The following is a 24257-nucleotide window of genomic DNA, read 5'->3' as shown; positions in this document are numbered from 1 at the left end:
TGCTCAGATTAAATTCCATTTGCCACCTCTTGCTCCACTCCCAAATCTTATCCAGGTCTGCCTGTAAAATTTCACAATCTTCTTCACTCTTCACACACCTACACAACTTCGCATCATCCGCAAACAAATTAATATAACTGTTTACTCCCTCTGGCATGTCATTAATATATACAAGGAAAAGTATTGGTGCCAGCACTGAGCCTTGTGGGACTCCACTCTCCACCACCAACCAGTCCGACTTTGCATCCCTTATTACCGTTCTCATCTCCCTCCATCTCAAGTAGTTTTCCATCCACTTTAACACTTTTCCTTTCAGTCCTCCATAAATCTCTAATTTCCATAACAGTCTCATGTGAGGTACCTTGTCAAAAGCTTTCTTTAAATCCAAATATACACAGTCCATCCATCCTCTCTCTCTTGTATTTTGTCAACCACTCTTGAATAAAAGCTCAGTAGATTTGTTACACATGACCTCCCTTTCCTGAAGCCAAATTGATGATCCGATAATAACTTATGATCCTCCAGGAACCGTATCCAATATTTCTTTATCACCCTCTCACAAATCTTACCGACCACACTTGTTAGAGACACAGGTCTATAGTTAAGAGGCTCTTCCTTACTGCCTCCCTTATAAATGGGCACCACTTCAGCTCTCTTCCACTCTACTGGTACTTCCCTGTTTCTAATGAACACCTTATAATATCATATAATGGATCAATCAATTCTTCTCTACACTCCTTCAATAATTTTCCTGAAACTTCATCTGGTCCCATCGCTTTATCATCTTTAAGTTCCTCCAACATTTTATATAACTCCTTTTAGGTATCTTAATGTCATCCATGTGCACATTTCCTTGTACATTCTGAGGCTTTACAAACATTGTTTCTTCAGTAAATACTTGCTGAAACCTATTATTTAGCAATTCCGCTATATTCTTAGGGTCATCTACTATCCCTTGCTCTCCTTTTAATCTTTCAATGGACTCTCTCTTTTAAGTTTACCATTTATGAACCTGTAAAACAATTTTGGATGTTCCTTACTCTTGTCTACAATATCTTTTCAAATTTTCTTTCTTCCTCCTCCTTACCCTCACATACTCATTTCTGCCACTCTATAATTCTCCTTATTTAGTATATTCCTGCTCTTTTCCATCTTTTCCAAGCCACATCTCTCTTTTCCTTAGCCTTAACACAAGTTGCATTAAACCAATCCTTTCTTCCTTCCTCTCTCGGTTTATACTTTGGTACAAATTTCATAACTCCTTCTTTATAATATTTCATAAAAATCTCATATTTCTTTTGCACTTCTCTGATTTGTAACATCTCCTCCCAATCTAATTTTCTGAAATAATTTTTCAAACTTTCTGTGTCCATCTTTCTATAATTCAATCTACCACTCCTGTATGTCTCGTCCTTCCTTCGCTGTGTTGTTGCTATCTGCATTTCCATAACCACATGATCACTCTTTCCCAAAGGACACTTGTATTGTATATCTCCACATAGGTACACTTCTCTTGTTAACACCAAATCCAGTCTAGCCGGTTCATCATCTCCTCTATATCTAGTATTTTCCTTCACCCTCTGTTCCATCATATTTTCCATCATTAGATTAAGAAATCTCTCTCCCCATGCTTCCTCTCCAACACCACTTACTAGATTTTCCCAATCCACCTCCTTACAATTAAAATCTCCTACTAGTATCACCTTTCTTTTCCAGATAATACACTTTCCAAACTCTGTAAAGTATCCTTGATCATATTGTCGTATTCCTTAATGTCCAAGAATTTGTTTTAGGAGGTACATAGGTCACCATGATTATTAATTCTTTTCCATCACTTTTTATCCTTATGCTTATCACTTCTGCGTTGTTCTTCCCATACCAAACCTTATCCACATTTATTTATTTCTTCGTCATAATCATAACTCCTCCTCCACCTTTACTCTCTATCCTTTCTCCATATATTATATTTATTATCCAAATTTATCTTTGTTTTTTCATGCAATTTTGTCTCAGTCAAACACACTATATCAGGCTTCTCCACTATCATATAGTCTTGCAATTCCAATCTACTTGACAGTATCCCATCTATATTAGTATACATTACGGTCCACCACTGCTCCCTCTAGGGGTTCCTCCGTATTCCTTCTTTCCACATACCACTTTCTGACTCTCTCTCCTATAACTCTCCAAAAAAACTTTTCTCTTTCCTCCTCAGACCGCTCATCATTTTCCTTCTCGCCTCTTCCACCAATTCCTTATATCTTCTCCTCTCTTCCTCATTTCTATTCTTTCTCACAAACACCTCTTTACAACCTTCTATCTCTCTTAACTTTGATGTTCTATATAGGATATCCTCCAGATTGTTGTGACTTCAGTACTACTTTAATCGGTCTGCTCACTCCCTCCTTATACGGACCCAGTCTATGGATCTCTTCCACTTCTTCTTGTAGGTCTTTTTTTCATCATCATTTAGATTTTTGAACAGATCTCTTACCGTTTTAATTCTTCCTTAATTCTCTTAGGCTTATATGTTATATTTTGTTCTTTCATCCCAAATATTAACACACTCTTCTTCTTTTCTGCTATTTCCCTTATCAATGTTTCCTTATTCTTCATTACATTAACCAGTTCCTTGGACCTTTCTTTTTTGTCTTCCTTCAACTGATCTTTAATTATTTCTTGTAATCCAACCATCTCTGCTTCCCTCGACTCAGTCCATTGTGTTTTCTTCAGTTCCCATTCCCTTTCAAACCTTTCATTCTGCTCACTAATCATTTCCTTAAAGTCATCTTTCTCCTTTACTACTCTCTCCATTTTCTCCTCCAACCGTCTCTTGTATTTTTCAACCTCCACTCTCAAGTGTGCATTCTCATCCACCAATCGTTTTCATTTTCCTCCAGTCTCTTAACTCTTTCCTTCAAAGCCTTGCGAATTCTCTATCCTGCTCCTCCTCACTCCTCTGAACTTTTAATTCCTTCACCAACTCCTCAAATCTCTTCTCCAACATTACCAATCTACCTTGCAATGTTGCCCCTGTTGAAGATGGACTCATGCTTTGACTGGCCACTTTCGGCTTTGCTCCCTGGGCCTCATCAACATATTTTGAATTTGGTAATTTATTTCTTACCGGTCTATCCATTTTTTTTTTTACTCTTCCTGGGAGCATGTGGGTGTGTGGTCACTGGGGGCCAGGCCTGGTAGCTACGTGTGTGTGGTGGGATGCGTTGGCGGCTGCTATGGCTGGCCTTTGTGTGGTTCCCGCTCTGTCGTTTGGAGTGTGGAGGTTCTCACACCTCCGATCACTCCCATGTACACGCCACCAGGCTACGTTCACTCTGTACACTCGTTCACTCGCTCTGGTCGCCCCTCAATAGCAATAACTATTCTCACTCAAGCACATTGCTTAGCGTGTGGAGTGTTAGTTAGATGCCGCTCTGAGCAGGAGGCACGTCCGCTCTCCACGGAGCGTGTGTGTGTGTGTGTGTGTGTGTGTGTGTATTTACCTAATTGTATTTACCTAATTGTAACATACGGGAAAAGAGCTATGCTCGTGTTGTCCCGTCTCCATATCTATTAATGTCCAGCTTTTTCTTAAAATCATGAATATTCCTTGCGTTGACCACTTCCACGTCTAAACTATTCCATGCTTCCACCCTTCTATGAGGAAGCTATATTTTCACATCTCTCCTATAAGTGGCCATTTTAGTTTTTCCCATGCCCTCTCGACATTCTTTCATTCCACATACACAGATCTTCCCTATCCATTTTTCCATGCCAATCATCACTCTGTATATTGCTATCAGGTCTCCCCTTTCTCTTCTGTTTTCCAGGGTCGGAAGTTGCATTCTTTTCAGTCTGTCTTCATAAGTCAAATCTCTTAAGTCAGGCACCATTTTTGTTGCAGCCCTCTGTACTTTCTCTAGTTTCCTTATGTGTTTCTTTAAGTTCGGAGCCCACTGTATTGTTGCATATTCAAGCCTCGGTCTTATCATTGCAGTAATTATTTTCTTCATCATTTCTTCATCTAAATATCTGACGCCACTCTTATGTTCCTCAATAAGTTCAATACTTCTCCAATTATTTTGTTTATATGTCTCTCTGGCGATAGGTCATTGGTAATTGTCACCCCAAGGTCTTTTCTTCATGACTGGTTTTATGTCTTCATTTCCTATCTTGTACATACTCCTGATTCTTCTTTCACTCTTGCCAAACTCTATTTTCTTGCATTTTGTCGTGTTGAACTCCATTTGCCATGTACAGCTCCATTTCCATATTCTGTCCAAGTCTTCCTGGAGTAGTTCGCAATCTTTGTCACATCTCACTTTTCTTAACAATTTTGCATCGTCTGCAAATAGGCTCACATAACTGGACACCCCATCCACCATGTCATTTATGTAGACGCGAACATTACTGGTGCCAACACTGATCCTGTGGAACTCCACTCTCCACCAAGCCCCATTCTGATGGTCTGTCCTTAATTATTGTTCTCATTTCTCTTCCTACCAAAAGTCTTCCATCCATTTTAGTAAACTGCCATGCACTCCTCCTACCATTTCAAGTTTCCAGATCAGTCTCGGTGTGGTACCTTATCAAAGGCCTTTTTAAATCCAGATATATTCCATCAGCCCAACCATCTCTTTCCTGTATTACATCTATCACCCTCGAATAGTAACATATCAGGTTTGTCGTGCATGAACGCCCTTTTCTAAAACCAAATTGACACTCACAAAGTATGTCATTTTCTCCAAGAAGTCTGTCCATCTATTCTTCACCACCCTCTCACACATCTTAGCTACCACACTTGTAAGTGACACTGGTCTATAGTTCAATGGGTCTCTCTTGTTACCTGATTTATAGATTGGGACAATGTTAGCTCTTTTCCAGTCTTGGGGCACTACACCTTCCCTTAATGAGGCATCAATTACTTCACAAACTTTTTCTGCCAGTTGCTCCTGCATTCTCTTAAAATCCATCCTGATACCCCATCAGGTCCCACAGCTTTTCTCACTTCTAAACTCCCCATCATATTCTTGATCTCCTCCACAGTTACTTGAAACTCCTTCATAATCCCTTTCTGTTCCATTACCAGTGGTTTGTCAAAAGCAGTCTCCTTTGTGAATACCTTCCGAAAGCATCCATTCATAGCCTCTGCCATTTCCTGGGATCTTCACTGCATACTCCATTTACTTCTAAACTTTCAATACTTTCTCTATTTTTGATGTTGTTGTTCACATGTCTGTAAAAAGCCTTGGTTGGTCTTTACATTTATCAATTATATCCTTTTCTTGTTTCTTTCTTTCTTCTCTTCTAATCAACACATATTCATTTCTTGCTCTTTTGTAACTTTCCACTGCTTAATCCGTCTTTTCCTTCTCCACCTCTTCCATGCATCCTCTTTTCTTGTTCTAGCCTTTTCACATCTATCGTTAAACCAGTCCTGCTTTCCAACTTCTCTATGTTGTCTTATTGGTACAAATTTTTCTCACCTTCTTTGTATATTTTTATAAATTCCTTCCACTTTTCATTTGCTCCTTAGCACTCTTGAATTTCATCAATTTGTCTCTTGAAAGAATTTCTTTAGGTTTCCAAAATCTGTCTTGGCATAATTCCATCTTCCACTTTATATTCTTCATTTCTTCTAGATTTCTCTTCATCTATCACCTTGAACTCCAAAACTGCATGATCACTCTTTGCTAAAGGGCACTCCACCCTCATCTCCTCAATGACCATTGGCTCTGTACTAAAGACCAAGTCCAGTCTTGACGATGCTCCCTCTCCTCCAAACCTAGTATCTTCTTTGACCCACTGAGTTAACACATTTTCCATTGCCAGTGTCAATAGTGTATTTCCCCATGTTGTCTCTGATCCTTCCATTGACCAGTCCTCCCAACACACCTCTTTACAATTAAAATCTCCCATCATTATAGTTCGTTCACAGCCACCCAACATTTCTTCCAGACATGTTCCTGTATCACTTATCATTTCTTCATATTCCTGTACTGACCATGCATTTGTCTTAGGTGGTACGTACACCACTATGTAGTGCCTCTTTTTCCTTCATTAGTTTCTGCTCTGATCTTTAGCACTTCTGCCTTTCCCATACCTTCTTTCACTTGATCCACCTTTATATCTTTTTAACCAGCAACATCACTCCTCCTCCCATCTTACCTACTCTATTTCTTTTCCAAACATTATATTTCCTTCTCCAACCATCATCAGGTCTTCTCCCTCTCTCAGTTTTGTTTCAGTAAGACCCACAATATCTGGGTTCTTGTCCCTCAAGTAATCGTTGAGTTCTAAAATCCCGATATCACTCCATTTATGTTGGAATACATTACATTTCGCTCATGTAAGTTTCTTTAGTCCTTTCTTGCTGTACTTTTCTGGGTTATGAACCACTTCCTCAGTCTCATATCCAAGATTCTCCAGAAAAACTCTTTCTTCTCCTCTTCTGTCCTCTCTTCATTTTTTTCAAAGCCTCCTTTCTCAACTCATTTAACATTTCTCTTTCCTTTTCACCGAGATCTCTTCTCAACCAAATCTTCCTTGTTGTTTCCTGCTGGGCTAGCCTCCATGACTTCTCCACCAATTCATCTACATCCTTTTGTGACTTAAGTTTGATTCTTATTGGCCTCATACCTTCTCTTGTGAACTTTCCAATTCTATGGAAGTCCTCTATTTCTTGTACTAGGTCTTTTCCTCCTCCTGCACCACATTAATGATATTATTTATCACCTTTTTATGTTTTCTCTCTCTCCATTTTACTCGGTGTCTTATCCTCCTCACACCAAATATCACCACACATCTCTTTTTGTCTACAGTTTCCTCACCAATGTCTCATTTGATTTAATAACCTTCACCACTGTGTGTGTGTGTGTGTGTGTGTGTGTGTGTGTGTGTGTGTGTGTGTGTGTGTGTGTGTGTGTGTGTGTGTGTGTGTGTGTGTGTGTGTATTTACCTAATTGTATTTACCTAATTGTAACATACGGGAAAAGAGCTATGCTCGTGTTGTCCCGTCTCCATATCTATTAATGTCCAGCTTTTCTTAAAATCATGAATATTCCTTGCGTTGACCACTTCCACGTCTAAACTATTCCATGCTTCCACCCTTCTATGAGGAAGCTATATTTTTCACATCTCTCCTATAAGTGGCCATTTTAGTTTTTCCCATGCCCTCTCGACATTCTTTCATTCCACATACACAGATCTTCCCTATCCATTTTTCCATGCCAATCATCACTCTGTATATTGCTATCAGGTCTCCCCTTTCTCTTCTGTTTTCCAGGGTTGGAAGTTGCATTCTTTTCAGTCTGTCTTCATAAGTCAAATCTCTTAAGTCAGGCACCATTTTGTTGCAGCCCTCTGTACTTTCTCTAGTTTCCTTATGTGTTTCTTTAAGTTCGGAGCCCACTGTATTGTTGCATATTCAAGCCTCGGTCTTATCATTGCAGTAATTATTTTCTTCATCATTTCTTCATCTAAATATCTGAACGCCACTCTTATGTTCCTCAATAAGTTCAATACTTCTCCAATTATTTTGTTTATATGTCTCTCTGGCGATAGGTCATTGGTAATTGTCACCCCAAGGTCTTTTCTTCATGACTGGTTTTATGTCTTCATTTCCTATCTTGTACATACTCCTGATTCTTCTTTCACTCTTGCCAAACTCTATTTTCTTGCATTTTGTCGTGTTGAACTCCATTTGCCATGTACAGCTCCATTTCCATATTCTGTCCAAGTCTTCCTGGAGTAGTTCGCAATCTTTGTCACATCTCACTTTTCTTAACAATTTTGCATCGTCTGCAAATAGGCTCACATAACTGGACACCCCATCCACCATGTCATTTATGTAGACTGCGAACATTACTGGTGCCAACACTGATCCCTGTGGAACTCCACTCTCCACCAATCCCCATTCTGATGGTCTGTCCTTAATTATTGTTCTCATTTCTCTTCCTACCAAAAGTCTTCCATCCATTTTAGTAAACTGCCATGCACTCCTCCTACCATTTCAAGTTTCCAGATCAGTCTCCGGTGTGGTACCTTATCAAAGGCCTTTTTTAAATCCAGATATATTCCATCAGCCCAACCATCTCTTTCCTGTATTACATCTATCACCCTCGAATAGTAACATATCAGGTTTGTCGTGCATGAACGCCCTTTTCTAAAACCAAATTGACACTCACAAAGTATGTCATTTTCTCCAAGAAGTCTGTCCATCTATTCTTCACCACCCTCTCACACATCTTAGCTACCACACTTGTAAGTGACACTGGTCTATAGTTCAATGGGTCTCTCTTGTTACCTGATTTATAGATTGGGACAATGTTAGCTCTTTTCCAGTCTTGGGGCACTACACCTTCCCTTAATGAGGCATCAATTACTTCACAAACTTTTTCTGCCAGTTGCTCCTGCATTCTCTTAAAATCCATCCTGATACCCCATCAGGTCCCACAGCTTTTCTCACTTCTAAACTCCCCATCATGTTCTTGATCTCCTCCACAGTTACTTGAAACTCCTTCATAATCCCTTTCTGTTCCATTACCAGTGGTTTGTCAAAAGCAGTCTCCTTTGTGAATACCTTCCGAAAGCATCCATTCATAGCCTCTGCCATTTCCTGGGATCTTCACTGCATACTCCATTTACTTCTAAACTTTCAATACTTTCTCTATTTTTGATGTTGTTGTTCACATGTCTGTAAAAAGCCTTGGTTGGTCTTTACATTTATCAATTATATCCTTTTCTTGTTTCTTTCTTTCTTCTCTTCTAATCAACACATATTCATTTCTTGCTCTTTTGTAACTTTCCCACTGCTTAATCCGTCTTTTCCTTCTCCACCTCTTCCATGCATCCTCTTTTCTTGTTCTAGCCTTTTCACATCTATCGTTAAACCAGTCCTGCTTTCCAACTTCTCTATGTTGTCTTATTGGTACAAATTTTTTCTCACCTTCTTTGTATATTTTTATAAATTCCTTCCACACTGTGTGTGTGTGTGTACTTACCTAGTTGTATTTACCTAGGTGTATTGTACAGGGTTTGAGCGGGGCTCATAGTGTCCTGTCTCCATATCTCCATTTATCTACTTTCTCTTTAAAGTTATGCACACTATGTGCTGTAACAATTCCATTATCTAATGCATTCCATTTTTCCACTGTTCTGTGTGGAAAACTGTATTTTCCAATATCCTTCACACACTGCCTTATCCTGATCTTCTTTTCATGTCCTCTTCTCCTTCCATCTTTTTCCGTCAACAGCACCTGGTCTTCTTTGTCTACTTTTTCAATATCATTTACTATCTTATACATTGTTATTAGGTCCCCACATTTTCTTCTATCTTGTAAGGTTGGCAGTCCCATTTCCTTCAGTCCTTCTTCATATGTGAAGTCCTTTAATTCCGGCACCATCTTGGTAGCAATCTTCTGTATCCTTTCCAATTTTCTTATATCCATTTTAGAGCTTGGAGACCATACCACTGCTGCATATTCCAGCCTTCATATCTTTATGATTTTTTCATCATATCTTTATCCATGTAATGAAATGCCACTCTTATATTAATCAATATCTTATATGATAGTCCAAATATATTGCTTATGTGTTTATCAGGGCTCAGATTTTCTTGCATGATCACTACAAGATCTTTTTCCTCTTTAGTTTTCATTATTCGCTCATGCCCCATCAAATAGTTCCATGCTGGTCTTCTCTTACTCTTTCCTAGTTCCATTATGTGGCATTTCTTGGCATTAACTCTTTCAGGGTTCAAATAGATTTTTGGTTCATGTCTGTGAGACGCAAATTCAGCCAAAAAATCGAGGTTTGCAAAATTGAAAAGAATCAATATTCTCATGTCACGCATCTACTGTAAAAAATTTTGGTCTTTACTCACCCTGGAAAGTTGCAATAATGATAGGAAGTTCTTTCTGGTTATGTTCCTCTGAGTATTCTATCATTCTGGTTATTTTCCATCAAATTTGTACATGTTTTCACAAAATTACACATTTTCTGCCTGATTTGAATTCAGTTCTCAGAACTCTCCAGAATGTCTATAATTATTTTTCACACCTGTCATACATTTGCCTCACAAATAATATAAAATACTTTTTCAGTGTTTTCTTGATGTACATACTATCATCAAGGATCATGCCCTATGTGGTAATTTCGAAATACCAACTACCAATAAAAAAAATATCTCACATCTGCTCTCTAACAACAAGATTTGATCATTACTTTGTTATTTCTGTAAATTGCACAAATAGCCACTCACTCTTTAATAATTGTGAAAAAACATCTGATCTCTACTGCCATTGTGACTATATTTTTCTTCCACGCAACTGATCTCCCATCAGTCGAGGAGGATAGAATGTCATCTCAACTAGCAGCACCCACGGTTTAATTCTGTGACTCGTCAAATATGGGACCATGATCGTGGACAGGCATTTCACTCAAAGCCACAATCATGGTCCGGAGCACTGAAAGGGTTAAACTCCAATTTCCACTTCTTGCTCCATTCATAGATCTTGTTTCAATCTTCCTGCAACAGCAGACAGTCCTCTCTGGTTTTGATAACTCTTAGCAACTTTGCATCATCAGCATATAAATTTATATAACTGTGTGTGTATTTACCTAGTTGTATTTACCTAGTTGTATTGTACAGGGTTTGAGCAGGGCTCATAGTGTCCTGTCTCCATATCCCCATTTATCTAGTTTTTCTTTAAAGTTATGCACACTATGTGCTGCAACAATTCCATTATCCAATACATTCCATTTTTCCACTGTTCTGTGTGGAAAACTGTATTTTCCAATATCCTTCACACACTGCCTCATCCTGATCTTCTTCTCATGTCCTCTTGTCCTTCCATCTTCTTCCGTCAATAGCACCAGGTCTTCTTTGTCTATCTTTTCAATATCATTTAATATCTTATACATAGTTATTAGATCCCCGTGTTCTCTTCTATCTTGTGAGGTTGGCAGTCCCATTTCCTTCAGTCATTCTTCATATGTGAGGTCCTTTAATTCCGGCACCAGCTTTGTAGCAATCTTCTGTATCCTTTCCAATTTTCTTATATCCTTTCTAGAGCTCAGAGACCATATCACTGCTGCATATTCCAGCCTTGGGCATATCATGCTTGTGATTACTTTTTTCATATCTTTATCCATGTAATGAAATGCCACTCTTATATTAGTCAACATCTTGTATAATAGTCCAAATATCTTGCTTATGTGTTAATCAGGACTCAGATTTTCTTGTATGATCACTGCAAGATCTTTTTCCTATTTAGTCTTCATTATTTGTTCCTCTCCATCAAATAGTTCCATACTGGTCTTCTCTTACTCTTTCCTACTTCCATTATGTGGCATTTCTTGGCATAAAACTCCAATTTCCACTTCTTGCTCCATTCATAGATCTTATTTAAATCTTCCTGCAACAGCAAAAAGTCCTCTCTGATTTTGATAACTCTTAGCATCTTTGCATCATCAACGAATAAATTTGTATAATGTGAATGACGTTTACATAAACTTGAAACATAATGGGGGCTAACACTGATCCTTGTGGCACTCTGCTAGTGTATTTACCTAGTTGTATTTACCTAGTTGTAATTTTACAGGGCCTGGGCTTTATGCTCGTGTGGCCCCGTCTCCATATCTACACTTATCCAATCTTACTTTAAAAGTATGCACACTCGTTGCAGACACTACTTCTTCATCTAAACTATTCCACGTCTCAATACATCTCTGTGGGAAACTATATTTTTAATATCTCTCAGACATCTTCCTTTTCTCAGCTTTTACTATGCGATCTTGTGCTTGGATGTCATATTCTTCTCTCAGGATCAGTTTCTCATTATCCACTTGGTCCATTCCGTTGATCAATTTATAAACTTGTATCAGGTCTCCTCTCTCCTTCTTTGTTCCAAGGTTGGTAGATCCATAGCCTTTAGTCTCTCCTCATATGTCATCCCTTCAAATTCTGGAACCATTCTTGTAGCCATTTTTGTAGCTCTCCAATTTCCTTATGTGTTTCTTTTTATGAGGGGTCCACACTACTCCTGCATATTCCAATCTGGGTCTTATTATAGTACTTATCAATTTCTTCATCATTTCTTTGTCCATGTAGTGAAATGCTACTCCAATATTCCTTAGCAAATTATATGTTTCTCTAAAATTCTATCAATATGGCTTACTGGTTGATTGTTTTCTTCCATCGTCACTCCTAAGTCCTTTTCCTTTTTACTTTCTCCAGTTCTACTCCATCTCCCATCTTATAGATTCCCACAGGTCGTCTTTCACTCTTTCCCATTTCCATGACATGGCTTTTGTTCACATTGAATTCCATTTCCCACTTCTTACTCCATTCCCAGATCTTATTTAGGTCTTCTTGCAGTATTTCACAATCCTCCTTTTGCTTTATAACTCTGCACAGTTTCGTATCATCTGCAAACAGATTTATGTAGCTGTTCACTCCTTCTGGCATGTCGTTAATATAAATGAGGAAAAGTATTGGTGCCAATACTGACCCCTGTGGCACTCCGCTTTCTACTGCTCTCCACTTGGACTTCATATCTTTAACTACCGTCCTTATTTCTCTCCCCCTCAAATAATTTTCTATCCATCTCAATGTGCTTCCTTTTAAGCCACCCTTCTCCTCTAACTTCCATAGTAATCTTGCATGTGGCACTTTGTCAAACGCCTTTTTTAAATCCAAATAAATAGTCAACCCATCCTCTCTCTCTTGTACTCTATCAACTATTCTAGAATAGAAACTCAATAAATTAGTTACACAAGACCGTCTTTTCTAAAACCAAATTGGCTATTTGATATTAATTTGTTGTCTTCAAGGAACTCGATCCATTGTTTCTTTATTATTCTTTCACACATCTTGCATATTACACTAGTTAGTGATACCGGTCTGTAATTTAAAGGTTCTTCCTTCCTTCCACTCTTATATATGGGAACCACCTCAGCTCTTTTCCATTCTACTGGTACTGTTCCATTTTCTATTGAGCATTTTATGATGTTGTATATAGGACTTGCTAGTTCTTCCCTACATTCTTTCAGTATTCTGCCTGAGACTTCATCTGGTCCCATTGCCTTCTCTTCATCCAGTTCCTTCATTAACTCTTTTATTTCAAGCTTGGTTACTTTAATCTCTTTCATATAGATTGTCTCTCTATTACCCTGTGGCCTCTCAAATTTGGATTCCTTAGTAAAGACCTCCTGGAATTTTTATTTAATAGTTCTGCCATACTTTTGGGTCTTCCACCATCCCGTTCTCTCCTTTTAACCTTTCTATTGTTTCTTTTTGCCTAATTTTTCCATTTATGAATCTATAGAACAATTTTGGTTGCTCCTTACATTTTTCGACAATGTCTTTTCAAGTTCTTTTCCTCTTCCTTCCTCACCTTAACATATTCATTTCTCGCTGCTTTGAAGTTTTCCTTATTTGCTGGATTTCTATTTCTCCTCCACCTTTTCCATGCTCCATCTCTTTTCTCCTTTGCCCTAGCACACCTTGCATTAAACCAATCTTTCTTTCCTTCTTCTTTAGGTCTATATTTTGGGACATATTCCTGACTCCTGTTTTGTATATTTCCAAAAATAAGTTATATTGTCTTGCATTGTCTCTGAGTTTTCCATCTCCTCCCAGTCTACGTTTTAAAATAGTTCTTGAGATTCTCAATATCAGCCTTTCTGTAATTTAATCGGTCTCCTTTGTATGAATCGTCTCTATCTTCCTTTCCCTCTTCTATATCTATTTCTAATATTGCATGGTCACTCTTTCCCAATGGGCACTTATATCTTATATCATCATTCATTTGTATACCCTTGTAAAAACTAGGTCCAATCTCACCGGCTCGTCATTTCCTCTGAATCTTATGCATTCCTTTACTCTCTGGTCCATCATATTGTCTATCATTAGGTTCAAGAATCTTTCTCCCCAGGCTTCTTCCCCCATACCACTTTCATAATTTTCCCAGTCCACTTCTTTACAGTTGAAATCTCCTACTAACATCACTTTTCTCCTTTCTTTATCGATTCTTGTTAGACTCCTTATTGTGTCATCTATCATGTCTTTATATTCTTGATTGGTCCATGAATTTGTTTTGGTGGCACATATGTTACAATGATTGTTAACTCTTTTTATTAATATGCATCTTAATATACAATACTTCTGCTTTTCCTTCCCACATTCCATTTGGTTTATCACTATCTCCTTCCTTAACATAATCATGACTCCTCCTCCTCCTTTACCCACTCTGTCTCTTCTCCATACATTATACCTATTATCCAAGTCTATTTTGATTGCCTCATTTAGTTTTGTTTCAGCCAGGCATACAATATCTGGATTTTCTTTCTTTATGTAATCTCTTAATTCTAATTTACTTGATAAAACCCGTCTATGTTCGTATACATCATTTTTAGTCTTTGCCTTTATCATTTTTAGTTAAACTTGTTCCACTTTTTCTCTTCCTTCTCGTTTATATACCATTTCCTTATCCTGTCTCCTAGAATTCTCCAAAAATGCCTTCTTCTCCTCTTCTGACCTTTCATTATTCTTTTCCTTACTGCTGCTGCCAGTTCATTGTATCTCTTCCTTTCTTCCTCATTTCTATTTTTCTTTATATAGATATCCTTGCAGCCTTCTGTTTCTCTAAGTTTTGTTGTTCTATATAATATTTCTTCTGTTGCTGCTTGTGATTTTAGTAGTATTTTAATTGGTCTCGTTTTTCCTTCTTGATATGGTCCCATTCTGTTTATTTCTTCTACTTCCTCTTCCAAGTTCTGCCTATCTTTCGTTTAGATTCTTCAGTAGGTCTTTGACTGATTTCATTTCTTCTTTTCTCTTTTTGGTCTATATTTTATTTTTCTTTTTTTATTCCAAATACGACTACACTCTTCTTTTTTTTCTGTAATTTCTCTAACTAAATTTTCTTTTGTCTTGAGGACTCCTATCATTTTGCTTGTCATATTTTCTTTTTTTTTTTAAGTTGTTCTTGAATCACCTCCTGAAAATCAGCCTTATCTTTCTTATCTTGGACTCTCCATGCTTGTACTTCTTTTTTAATCACGTTCTGTACTCTTTCTTCTTCCTTGTTTACTAAATCTTTCAGTTTCTCTTTTTCTTTCTCGGCTTTACCGAGTCCTTCTTCCATCTGCTTTTTGTAGTTAGCTACTTCCTTTTTCAGTTTTTCGTTTTCCGCTCTTAGCCTAGCTTCATTTTCTTCCACTTTTTTTATCCTTTCTCTCAGTTTTATAAACTCTTTATCCTGTTCTATATCCTGGTCTATATTTTATTTTTTTTTTTATTCCAAATACGACTACACTCTTCTTTTTTTCTGTAATTTCTCTAACTAAATTTTCTTTTGTCTTGAGGACTCCTATCATTTTGCTTGTCATATTTTCTTTTTTTTTTTAAGTTGTTCTTGAATCACCTCCTGAAAATCAGCCTTATCTTTCTTATCTTGGACTCTCCATGCTTGTACTTCTTTTTTAATCACGTTCTGTACTCTTTCTTCCTTGTTTACTAAATCTTTCAGTTTCTCTTTTTCTTTCTCGGCTTTACCGAGTCCTTCTTCCATCTGCTTTTTGTAGTTAGCTACTTCCTTTTTCAGTTTTTCGTTTTCCGCTCTTAGCCTAGCTTAATTTTTCTTCCACTTTTTTTATCCTTTCTCTCAGTTTTATAAACTCTTTATCCTGTTCTTCATTCTCTTTCATTTCCATCTTCTCCTTTATCAGTTTATCTAGTTTATATTAAATATTTGACACTCTTTTTAGTAGTGAAGTAGTCGTCGTATCAAAACCTTCGAATACACACTCACCCACATCAGCATAGTTATCATCAGCTTTCCTACCTTCTCCAATCTCATGTCTGCATTTTGATGGTATCTCTTTTTTGCTCATCATTCCTTAATAATTGATTACATGAAGAAAAATGAGACCACACTACCTGCCCAGGCCACTGTAAAAACTATACAACCGGTATGTAGTGAAGATCAGCTGCTTGTCGGAACGGCACCAGTGCGTCCTTCCTCTACCGTGTCTCGTGTGTGTGTTTCACTGTTTGATCTGCTGCAGTCTCTGACGAGACAGCCAGACTTTACCCTACGGAACGAGCTCAGAGCTCATTATTTCTGATCTTCGGATAGGCCTGAGACCAGGCACACACCACACACCAGGACAACAAGGTCACAACTCCTCGATTTACATCCCGTACCTACTCACTGCTAGGTGAACAGGGGCTACACGTGAAAGGAGACACACCCAAATATCTCCACCCGGCCGGGGAATCAAATCCCGGTCCTCTGGCTTGTGAAGCCAGCGCTCTAACCACTGAGCTACCGGTGTGTGTGTGTGTGTGTGTGTGTGTGTGTGTGTGTGTGTGTGTGTGTGTGTGTGTGTGTGTGTGTGTGTGTGTGTGTGTGTGTGTGTGTGTGTGTGTGTGGATGTTATCTACGTATGCATCATATGACAATTATTTTCTTGTGTCTCAAAATATTTGACATTACTAACATTGTTTATGAGTTTTATTAGTGTTGCAGTAAGGCAGCTTTACACTGGATGTTTTTTGTTAACTTTTTGTGACCCACCAAATGCATACTATAATGATATTTTTCTTCCAAGATTATTATAACATGGTTAGCCAGCCACAATAACAAAACTATCTTCTCAAATTCACATATTTTTAATGCATTTAAATCAAACTGTATTAAAAAAAATCACTCTTTACTTTGTGTTACAAATTTTCATCTTGATGGACTGTGTGAGTCTTGCAGAGTGGCACAGCTCACAATGTGGCTTGTCTATCACAATGATTGGCTACATAATTATTACAGAGAAACACAGATAAAGAAATTGATACTTCTCACAAGGAATGCAAATGCATTATTAGAGGTGTGGGTGTACCTGCAACCAACAGCAGTGCAGTGGCCATGGCCGGAACACAGCCCAGGACACTGGCGGCCAATGTACAGGTTGTCCACGGCCCATGACTCTCCAATGTCATTCTCCTGTGTCTGCCTGAGTCTCAGCCGTGTCGTTGGTGACCTGTGGATTCAAGACTTCTATCAGCTTCTCCCCAGAAAGAACAGCATTATAATAGTGAACTAAGGAAGAACGCTGATGTATGACAGGAGGAGACAATGACAAGAACGTTACCAGGTGTGTTGTAGTAGGCGGAGTGTCACTCTCTTCCAATTTGGGAACTCTGAGGCATGGTAGACTGTGCCATGGGTGTATGAGGCACTGCAGCCTGGCAGGGCAGGGGTGCAGGGCCGGTGCACCAGACTCCAGGTGATGCCATGGTTCAGGGAATACTCCAGTACAACCTGCAGGATGTGCCAAGCTTACACCTTACTCAGAACTTCCACATGTTGTCCTGTCCCCACTCACTTATGGCTCAATGTACCCTTATCCTTGTTTCTTCCTGTCCATACAAATACATACCTCATCTTGTTTCATTCATCTATACTTCAACCCAATTTGAACGGTATAATAAATACACGTGGTGGACTGTCTCATCTCTCTAAGTCATTTGGCTCCATCACTGGAGATGCACACACCTTGTTTAGGGAATCCTGCAGAGGTTCGCTCCCACAGGCAATAACCAAGTCAAACTGCATCATGTACGAGGGCCCAATGCCGAGAGATTTTGTTTCCACAAACCGAGAAGTGTCGCTGGCAATGATGTCATCAAACATGAGTGCTGACTCTCGGCCACACACGTCCTCACTCAGCTGGCCCAAGTGGAATCTGTTAGACAAAACATTATTCACTCACCATAAGATTGTTTGAGATGATTACAACATGATAATGCTATATAACCATGACACTTTTCACTCAGTGCAAAGAGCAATACACTTAAAACACTGCTTACCTCAGTGAATTGTTGACAGCTGCCACATCACTAAAGTCGAGCTGGATGGTGTTGTAGATCTGAGAGGTGATGGTGAGGTCATCAATGGCCCACACATCCCTGCCGGCACCAGAGTGCTGCTCTTGCCACACTTGGAATCGGCAGCTGGGTGCCCGTGCTCCCCCTGGCAAGTCCAGCGACAAGTGGCTGCGAGAGAGGAGAGAACAAGAGAATTGCACAACTAAGTCAAATCTGTAATGTCCTGGGTTAAATCCCTTGGTGGTACCTACTTTTCTAGTGAATCTTCTACTATAATAGTGATGTTGTGTGGCTCTTGATGGAGGCAAAATGTCTGGTGTTTGGTGTTTGGTGTTTGGTGCTTGGGTGTCTAGATGGAAGGTGTGGCTGACCTGGGCTCCTTGTGTGTGGCAGCATGTAGGGTGTGCAGGAGGTGCCATGACACACCACCATCACAGGAGTAGTGGACATACACACTCTCCTCTTCTTCCACTGGCCCAGGACACTTGCCCACCTGGGGAAGGAAAGATAAAGAGTGGGGATGAAAGCGAGATTGAGAGGGATAGAAAGTGGACCAGAGGAACATGAAGAGGCACACCTGCAGCACAGCGGCACTCACAAAGTAATGCGATGCCTCCACCACCTCCTTGATTCAGCAGTGAAACAAATATGCCCCATAAAACTAAAGGAACTATTGCTTCTAACATAGGAAGATGTAAGAGACAGACAACTGGAGGAGACTCATAGTGCCAAGTAGTGACAAGAGAAACTGAAAAAGGAGAAAACTATAGGAGCTGTAAAACATGCAGTGCTCCCTGTAATGTAACTGTTCCCAGCAGCATAACAGTGTATGAGTTTCCTACATACAGCACACACTCTAATACAGCTGTTCCTTACAACAAACTTATTGCATCTGTCTTTTGTCACAACCTAATGTAGTTTTCAGCATTAAAGATGTTCCCCATGAGTAACCAATGTTAAGAGTGCATCCTTACATCACTGAAGGTTCCAGCTAAGTAGTGAAATTGCAGAAAGTGTGCCTGTGTTGTGTTGACATCCACGGTGGTGACTGCCCTCCGCCCACGACCACTGAAGACACCAGCAGTGCCTGTCCCCACCACACCACATCTGAAGCTGTTGGTTCCTCCAGTCATCTGTGAAATACAGAGACAGAAGTGTTACCTTTGTGCAGTCACTTATAAGAAGCTTAGACAAATTTATGGTTGGGGATGATGGGTGGAAATCAGTAGATATGTTTCATGCAGGAGCTGCCACAAGTAGATCTGATGGCTTCTTGTATCTTTGCTATTTTTTTTTTAGTCCCTATGTCCTTCCATACTGTTCCCTTAATACTCCTCCCTCTGTCCTCAGCCCTCTGTTCTCACCTCAAGCAAGTTGGCACTATTGAACATGGCAGAGTTAAATGGCTCTGAGACGTAGATTGGGTTGGCTCGCTCAGGGTGCTGACATGCCTCCCCGCTGTAGCCGTACTCACACCTGTGGAGCGGCAGGGGATGGTAGTGTCATGATGCAGTAGTCTCACTTCAGTCTTAATAAAAAGTAAGAGCCAAATATCAACATAGCTAGGCGGATATATGACTAAATTGTTCATTTTGGGTTAAAAGCATGACATTTGGCAGAAAGTTAGGCTAGGCCTATATGATGATTTTCAGATATGGGGCCATCATGAACTCTGCCCAGGAGGCGAATGGCAGCCATTTTCCAATATGGCCGCCAGTAAAATGTACATAACCTAATTCAGGGTAATTTTGTCAGCATAACGTGTTTAAAAGTGGATTAAATGCTTTCAGATTAATAAGATATTTATTATGACGTTCTGAGGGTAACTACATATTTGACCTATGATGACCTATGATGACCTTGGTTGACCTTAAAATGACAATTTTTGCGAAAATAGGGGGAAATACCCCTTTTTTACCCAAAACATCATATTTTTTCGGATTTTTGTCCTCGGTAAGTTTTATTACCATAGTATCGCTCGGTCGAGTCAATCTCCGACCGTCATCAGGCGGTTGCTGACCCTGAGAAAGGCCTAATAATATGTTGAATATGGACAACCTACTTCAAAAAATACGTAAACAAAGCTGAACCGTTACGCGAACTTGAGCCCTATATGTAGGTAATACATAGTGGTACACAATACACTCGTACAATACACTCAATACACAAAGAGTGGGGTACAAAATGTCATTACTACACAAACTATACACTGACGGTCCAGTACCGTACACACCCGAGCCTCAGCCGATAGCCCCAGTGAGTGTCACTGTTAGTTTTCACAGTCACCTCCACACTGGCAGAGAGCAGTACACCTCAAGGCCGCCTTGTTGCACTTGCAGTGACCTCTGCAACCTTTTCTGCAGCCACAGCACAGCAGCTCTCGAGAGGAGATGCTGGCCTCAGGAAGGGTAGTCCACAGTGGCTTCCAGTCTGGTGGCTCTGTCCAACCCCAGTCTCCTGGAGATGGAAGGGCAGGAGCGGCAGTAAAGGCTTGCCCCCCAGATGTGGCCAGCCTGGTAGACTGCCCTCTTGGCATGCTGCACCAGTGCAGCTCTCGTTGGCGGCAGCGATTCCATTGGCATGCCCCGCTTGGTGAAGAGATGCTGGCGCACTTCGTCAATGCTGTCCAGGTCACTGGTGCGGTCATACAGGAAGACTGTGAAGTGCTCCAGCATGGTCATAGCTTCATCATCTATCTCTCCAGGAGCATCGCACAGGAGACCAAACGTGGCTGTTACATCATCAAAGGCATTCCAGGTCTGCCATGCTAGCTTCTTCCCTCTTCTGGTGAAGGATGAGACGACATCACACCCTGTGTAAGCATGGAACATAGGTAGAGCAGTGGCTCTTTCAGGACCAATGCGAGATGCTATTTCGTCGGCAGGTATGTATTTGAAGTTCTGGCCAGTCCCAAAAGCAATCCACAGGTGCTTTAAGTGTAGCCTTGGCACTGCAGCGACTGACAGGACCACCACATCGGTATCAACTGTACGCAGGACAATCTTCTGGCATCCTTGTCGGACAGCATCAGCAGTGTGCAGCAGCATTCTTGTGTCGGCTTCTTCCTGAGTACAGGGGCTCAGTGCTGCAGTGATGCTTTCATCTGGTGGATTGCAAAGAACACCATCACCTAGGGTGGCAACAAGCTGCTTTCCATCTGGTCGGTGCTGCATTTTCATTGTGCATCTAGCCAGGAATGTGAACAGTTCCTGCTTGTTTGCATCAAGTCTCAGAAACTGCTGCCAGTTGCCAGGTAAGTTGTTGTTCCCTTGAACCCGGCGTCTGATCCCCTTTCCGCGGCGCTTTCTGGTTTCAGACTTCAAGCTGTTCTCAAGGTACTGGTCCCACACTATATCCACCCTGTCTGCTCGCTCCAGCTGCTTTTCAATGTAAGGCAAGAAGACTTTGTCTGCATAGTCATTGAATGTTGTGCAAACAACTGGCTTCAGCATGTTCACAAGCGCAGCACCATCGAGGATGATCGCATCAGAATCGGGAGCATCAATGCTACACTCAACACTGCTAGTGAGGCAGTCAAGAAGATCTGACTTCTTGCCCTGGCGTAACTTGCCATCCTGAGACAGAGACGGTGGGCACCTCTGATTTTCGTGTCTGAAGAATTCATTTAGATCACCGTCTCGTGATTGACACGCAATGTACAGTCGCGAAAATAGTGAGCAGTCACTCTTAAGAGACTGTAACTTGGACGTGGACTGGGACTTGCCTCTTGCTGGAGGTTGTCCGAACAGTTGGAGTTTGTTCTTCGTGATCCTGTCACTGAGAGGCTTGCTGCCATTCACGAGGCGCTCTTCAACAAAGGACTGATACTGCTGTACTCCAAGTTCTTCAGCCTGACGAACGGACTTGGCAGCTTCTTCATCCATGATGTCATGGGTGTCAAGACATATCAACCTAAGTTAAATATTAGTTATTAGTAGGTAAATAGGACCATGGCTGGAAATTTATTAATTGACATATTTTACCAAGCTTGGCCTTGAGGCACGTGTCCTAAGAAAGTCATATTCTGGTCATGGTGAGTTGGTCACCTAGCTAACATCCACGAAAATTTGGGCTTCGTAAGCTCATGAGGAGCCGAGATATTAGTCGTGGGTACTTTGCCCCCACAAGTACCCCTTAGGGTCAATTAAGCCTGAATAGGGTTAATGGAGCAAAATTCTAGCATTTTGGGGTTCAAAATTTTTATGACCACAAAATTCATTTTGAACTTCTGATATTAAAATCTGGATTTATTTCGTATATTTTTCAATTTGACCTGACATGACCTAAGATGACCTTTACCTGACATTGACCTCATAAATAGATAAACTGATGTAAAGTTAATCTCCATGTCAAATATCAATCGCCTTGGGCGAAAAATGGGCTAGTTATAAAAGCTACAGCTGAGTTACCTACGAAATAGTCGATTTGTGACGAAAATTTTGACTTTTGACACGTTATAAGTCCCACATTTTTTGACCAATTTCCAATGTTATTTTTTTTGTTAGAAGCCCTATGAATTCTTCTTAGGATGTGGGTTTGGTTTTTGCTCCCTGTTTTTTGGTTTTGGAACAGTCCTCGAAAAACCGTAGGGAGGGGGCATATAATATTCTACTGGCGGCCATATTGGAAAATGGCTGCCATTCGCTTCCTGGGCAGAATTCATGATGGCCCCATATCTGAAAATCTTCATAAGGGTCTAGACTAACTTTGTGCCAAATGCCATGCTTTTAACCCAAAGTGAACAATTCGGCCATTTTTTGTCATATATCCGCCTAGCTATAAAAGTATGGTTTAACGAGCGATGCAGAAAAGCCAAAGAAGAGAGAGATAGAGCATGGAAAAATATGAGAAAAAGAAGGAATGAAGGGACAAAGGAAAAGTATCATAGAGCATGGAATATGTATACAGAGGTGAGAAGAGAGGAAGAGGCTAAACATGAGAAAAACATTGTGGATAAATATGAAAATGATCCTAAGCTTTTTTTACAAATACATTAATGGTAAAACAAAAATTAAAGGTGCAATTCAGAGGCTGAAAGTGGAAGGAGAGATTATTGAAGATGAGCGAGAAATAGCTCAGGTATTAAATAACAAGTTTAAGTCAGTGTTTGTAAAAGATGGTGATTATGTTGGAGAAGAAGGAGTACTAGGAGGATATCAAGGCGCCCCAAGTTGGAAAACATTGTATTTGATAGAAAGGAAGTCATAACAAGACTTCAGATGCTGGATGTAAATAAGGCAATGGGACCGGACCAAATGTCAGGATGAGTGTTGAAATGTTGTGCTGAGGAATAAAGTTGGCCAATTCATCAGTTATACATGAAGTCATTAGAAGAAGGATATGTTCCGGAAAAGTGGAAGGAAGCGCAAATAGTGGCCATACATAAAGGAGGAAGTAGAGAGATACTGTTAAACTACAGGCCTGTTTCTCTTCTGTGTATATTAATAAAGGTGTTAGAGGGAATATTTAGAGATAGATGGATGAAGTTCCTAGAAGAAAGAGAAATTCTTTCATCAACACAATTTGGATTTAGAAAGGGAAGATCTTGCGTTACCAATCTTTTAAGTTTTTATTCAGGAGTAATTGACATAGTTGATCTGAAAGGAGGATGGGTTGACTGTATATATCTTGATCTAAAAAAGGCTTTTGATAAGGTATCCCACAAAAGACTTAAGTGGAAGATGGAAAAATGTGGAGGACTTGGGGACAAGATACTTAAATGGAAGACAAGTTACTTATCAGGGAGAAAAATGAAGACAGTAGTATGGGGTGTAAGCTCTGAATGGGCTAAAGTAGAGAGTGGAGTCCCACAAGGGTCTGTGTTGGCACCCCTAATGTTCCTGACATATGTAAATGATCTACCGGATGGAGTGAAAAGTTATATCAATTTGTTCACAGATGATGCAAAAATAATGAGACAAGTAAAAACCCAAGAAGATTGTCAAGGTTTACAAGAGGACTTGGATATTATTCACAAATGGAGCAATAAATGGATGATGGAATTTAATGCTGACAAATGTCATGTGTTGGAAATGGGAAGAAGTATACACAGACCTCATAGAAGCTATAACTTAGGTGAAGTGAATCTAATGTGTGTAGAAAGAGAAAAAGACTTGGGGGTTAGAGTACAAAACAACTTGTCACCTGAGGGACATATTAACAAAATTGTAGGGGAAGGTTTGGCAATAGTTGCAAATATCAGAATTACATTTACTCACCTGAATGAAACACTGGTCAAAAAAGTAATAGAATGAATTCTGAGGCCAAAATTAGAATATGCACAGGTAGTATGGGCACCTCATTTGAAGAAACATATACATAAACTCGAACGGGTACAAAGAGCGGCAACGAAACTGGTGCCAGCCTTGCA

General features: G+C 39.9%; 1 protein-coding gene across 1 annotated transcript in view; it reads right to left on the bottom strand.

Annotated features, from left to right (window-relative positions):
- Window positions 1-24257, bottom strand: part of LOC123498447 (reelin-like) — a 265988-nt gene that overhangs the window by 211645 nt on the left and 30086 nt on the right. The window contains exons 20-28 of the mRNA XM_045245551.1: window positions 20383-21799; window positions 20174-20280; window positions 19252-19363; window positions 18862-19020; window positions 18259-18380; window positions 17870-18055; window positions 17556-17745; window positions 17152-17321; window positions 16900-17040 (exon numbers count right to left, since the gene is read on the bottom strand). Of these exons, the coding sequence (XP_045101486.1) occupies window positions 16900-17040; window positions 17152-17321; window positions 17556-17745; window positions 17870-18055; window positions 18259-18380; window positions 18862-19020; window positions 19252-19363; window positions 20174-20280; window positions 20383-21799 (2604 nt within the window). The remainder of the gene's footprint in view (window positions 1-16899; window positions 17041-17151; window positions 17322-17555; window positions 17746-17869; window positions 18056-18258; window positions 18381-18861; window positions 19021-19251; window positions 19364-20173; window positions 20281-20382; window positions 21800-24257) is intronic.

Source organism: Portunus trituberculatus, chromosome 48, assembly GCF_017591435.1.
Source record: "Portunus trituberculatus isolate SZX2019 chromosome 48, ASM1759143v1, whole genome shotgun sequence".
Classification (NCBI taxonomy): Eukaryota; Metazoa; Arthropoda; class Malacostraca; order Decapoda; family Portunidae; genus Portunus; species Portunus trituberculatus.
This window is presented reverse-complemented; position numbering and strand designations above follow the sequence as displayed.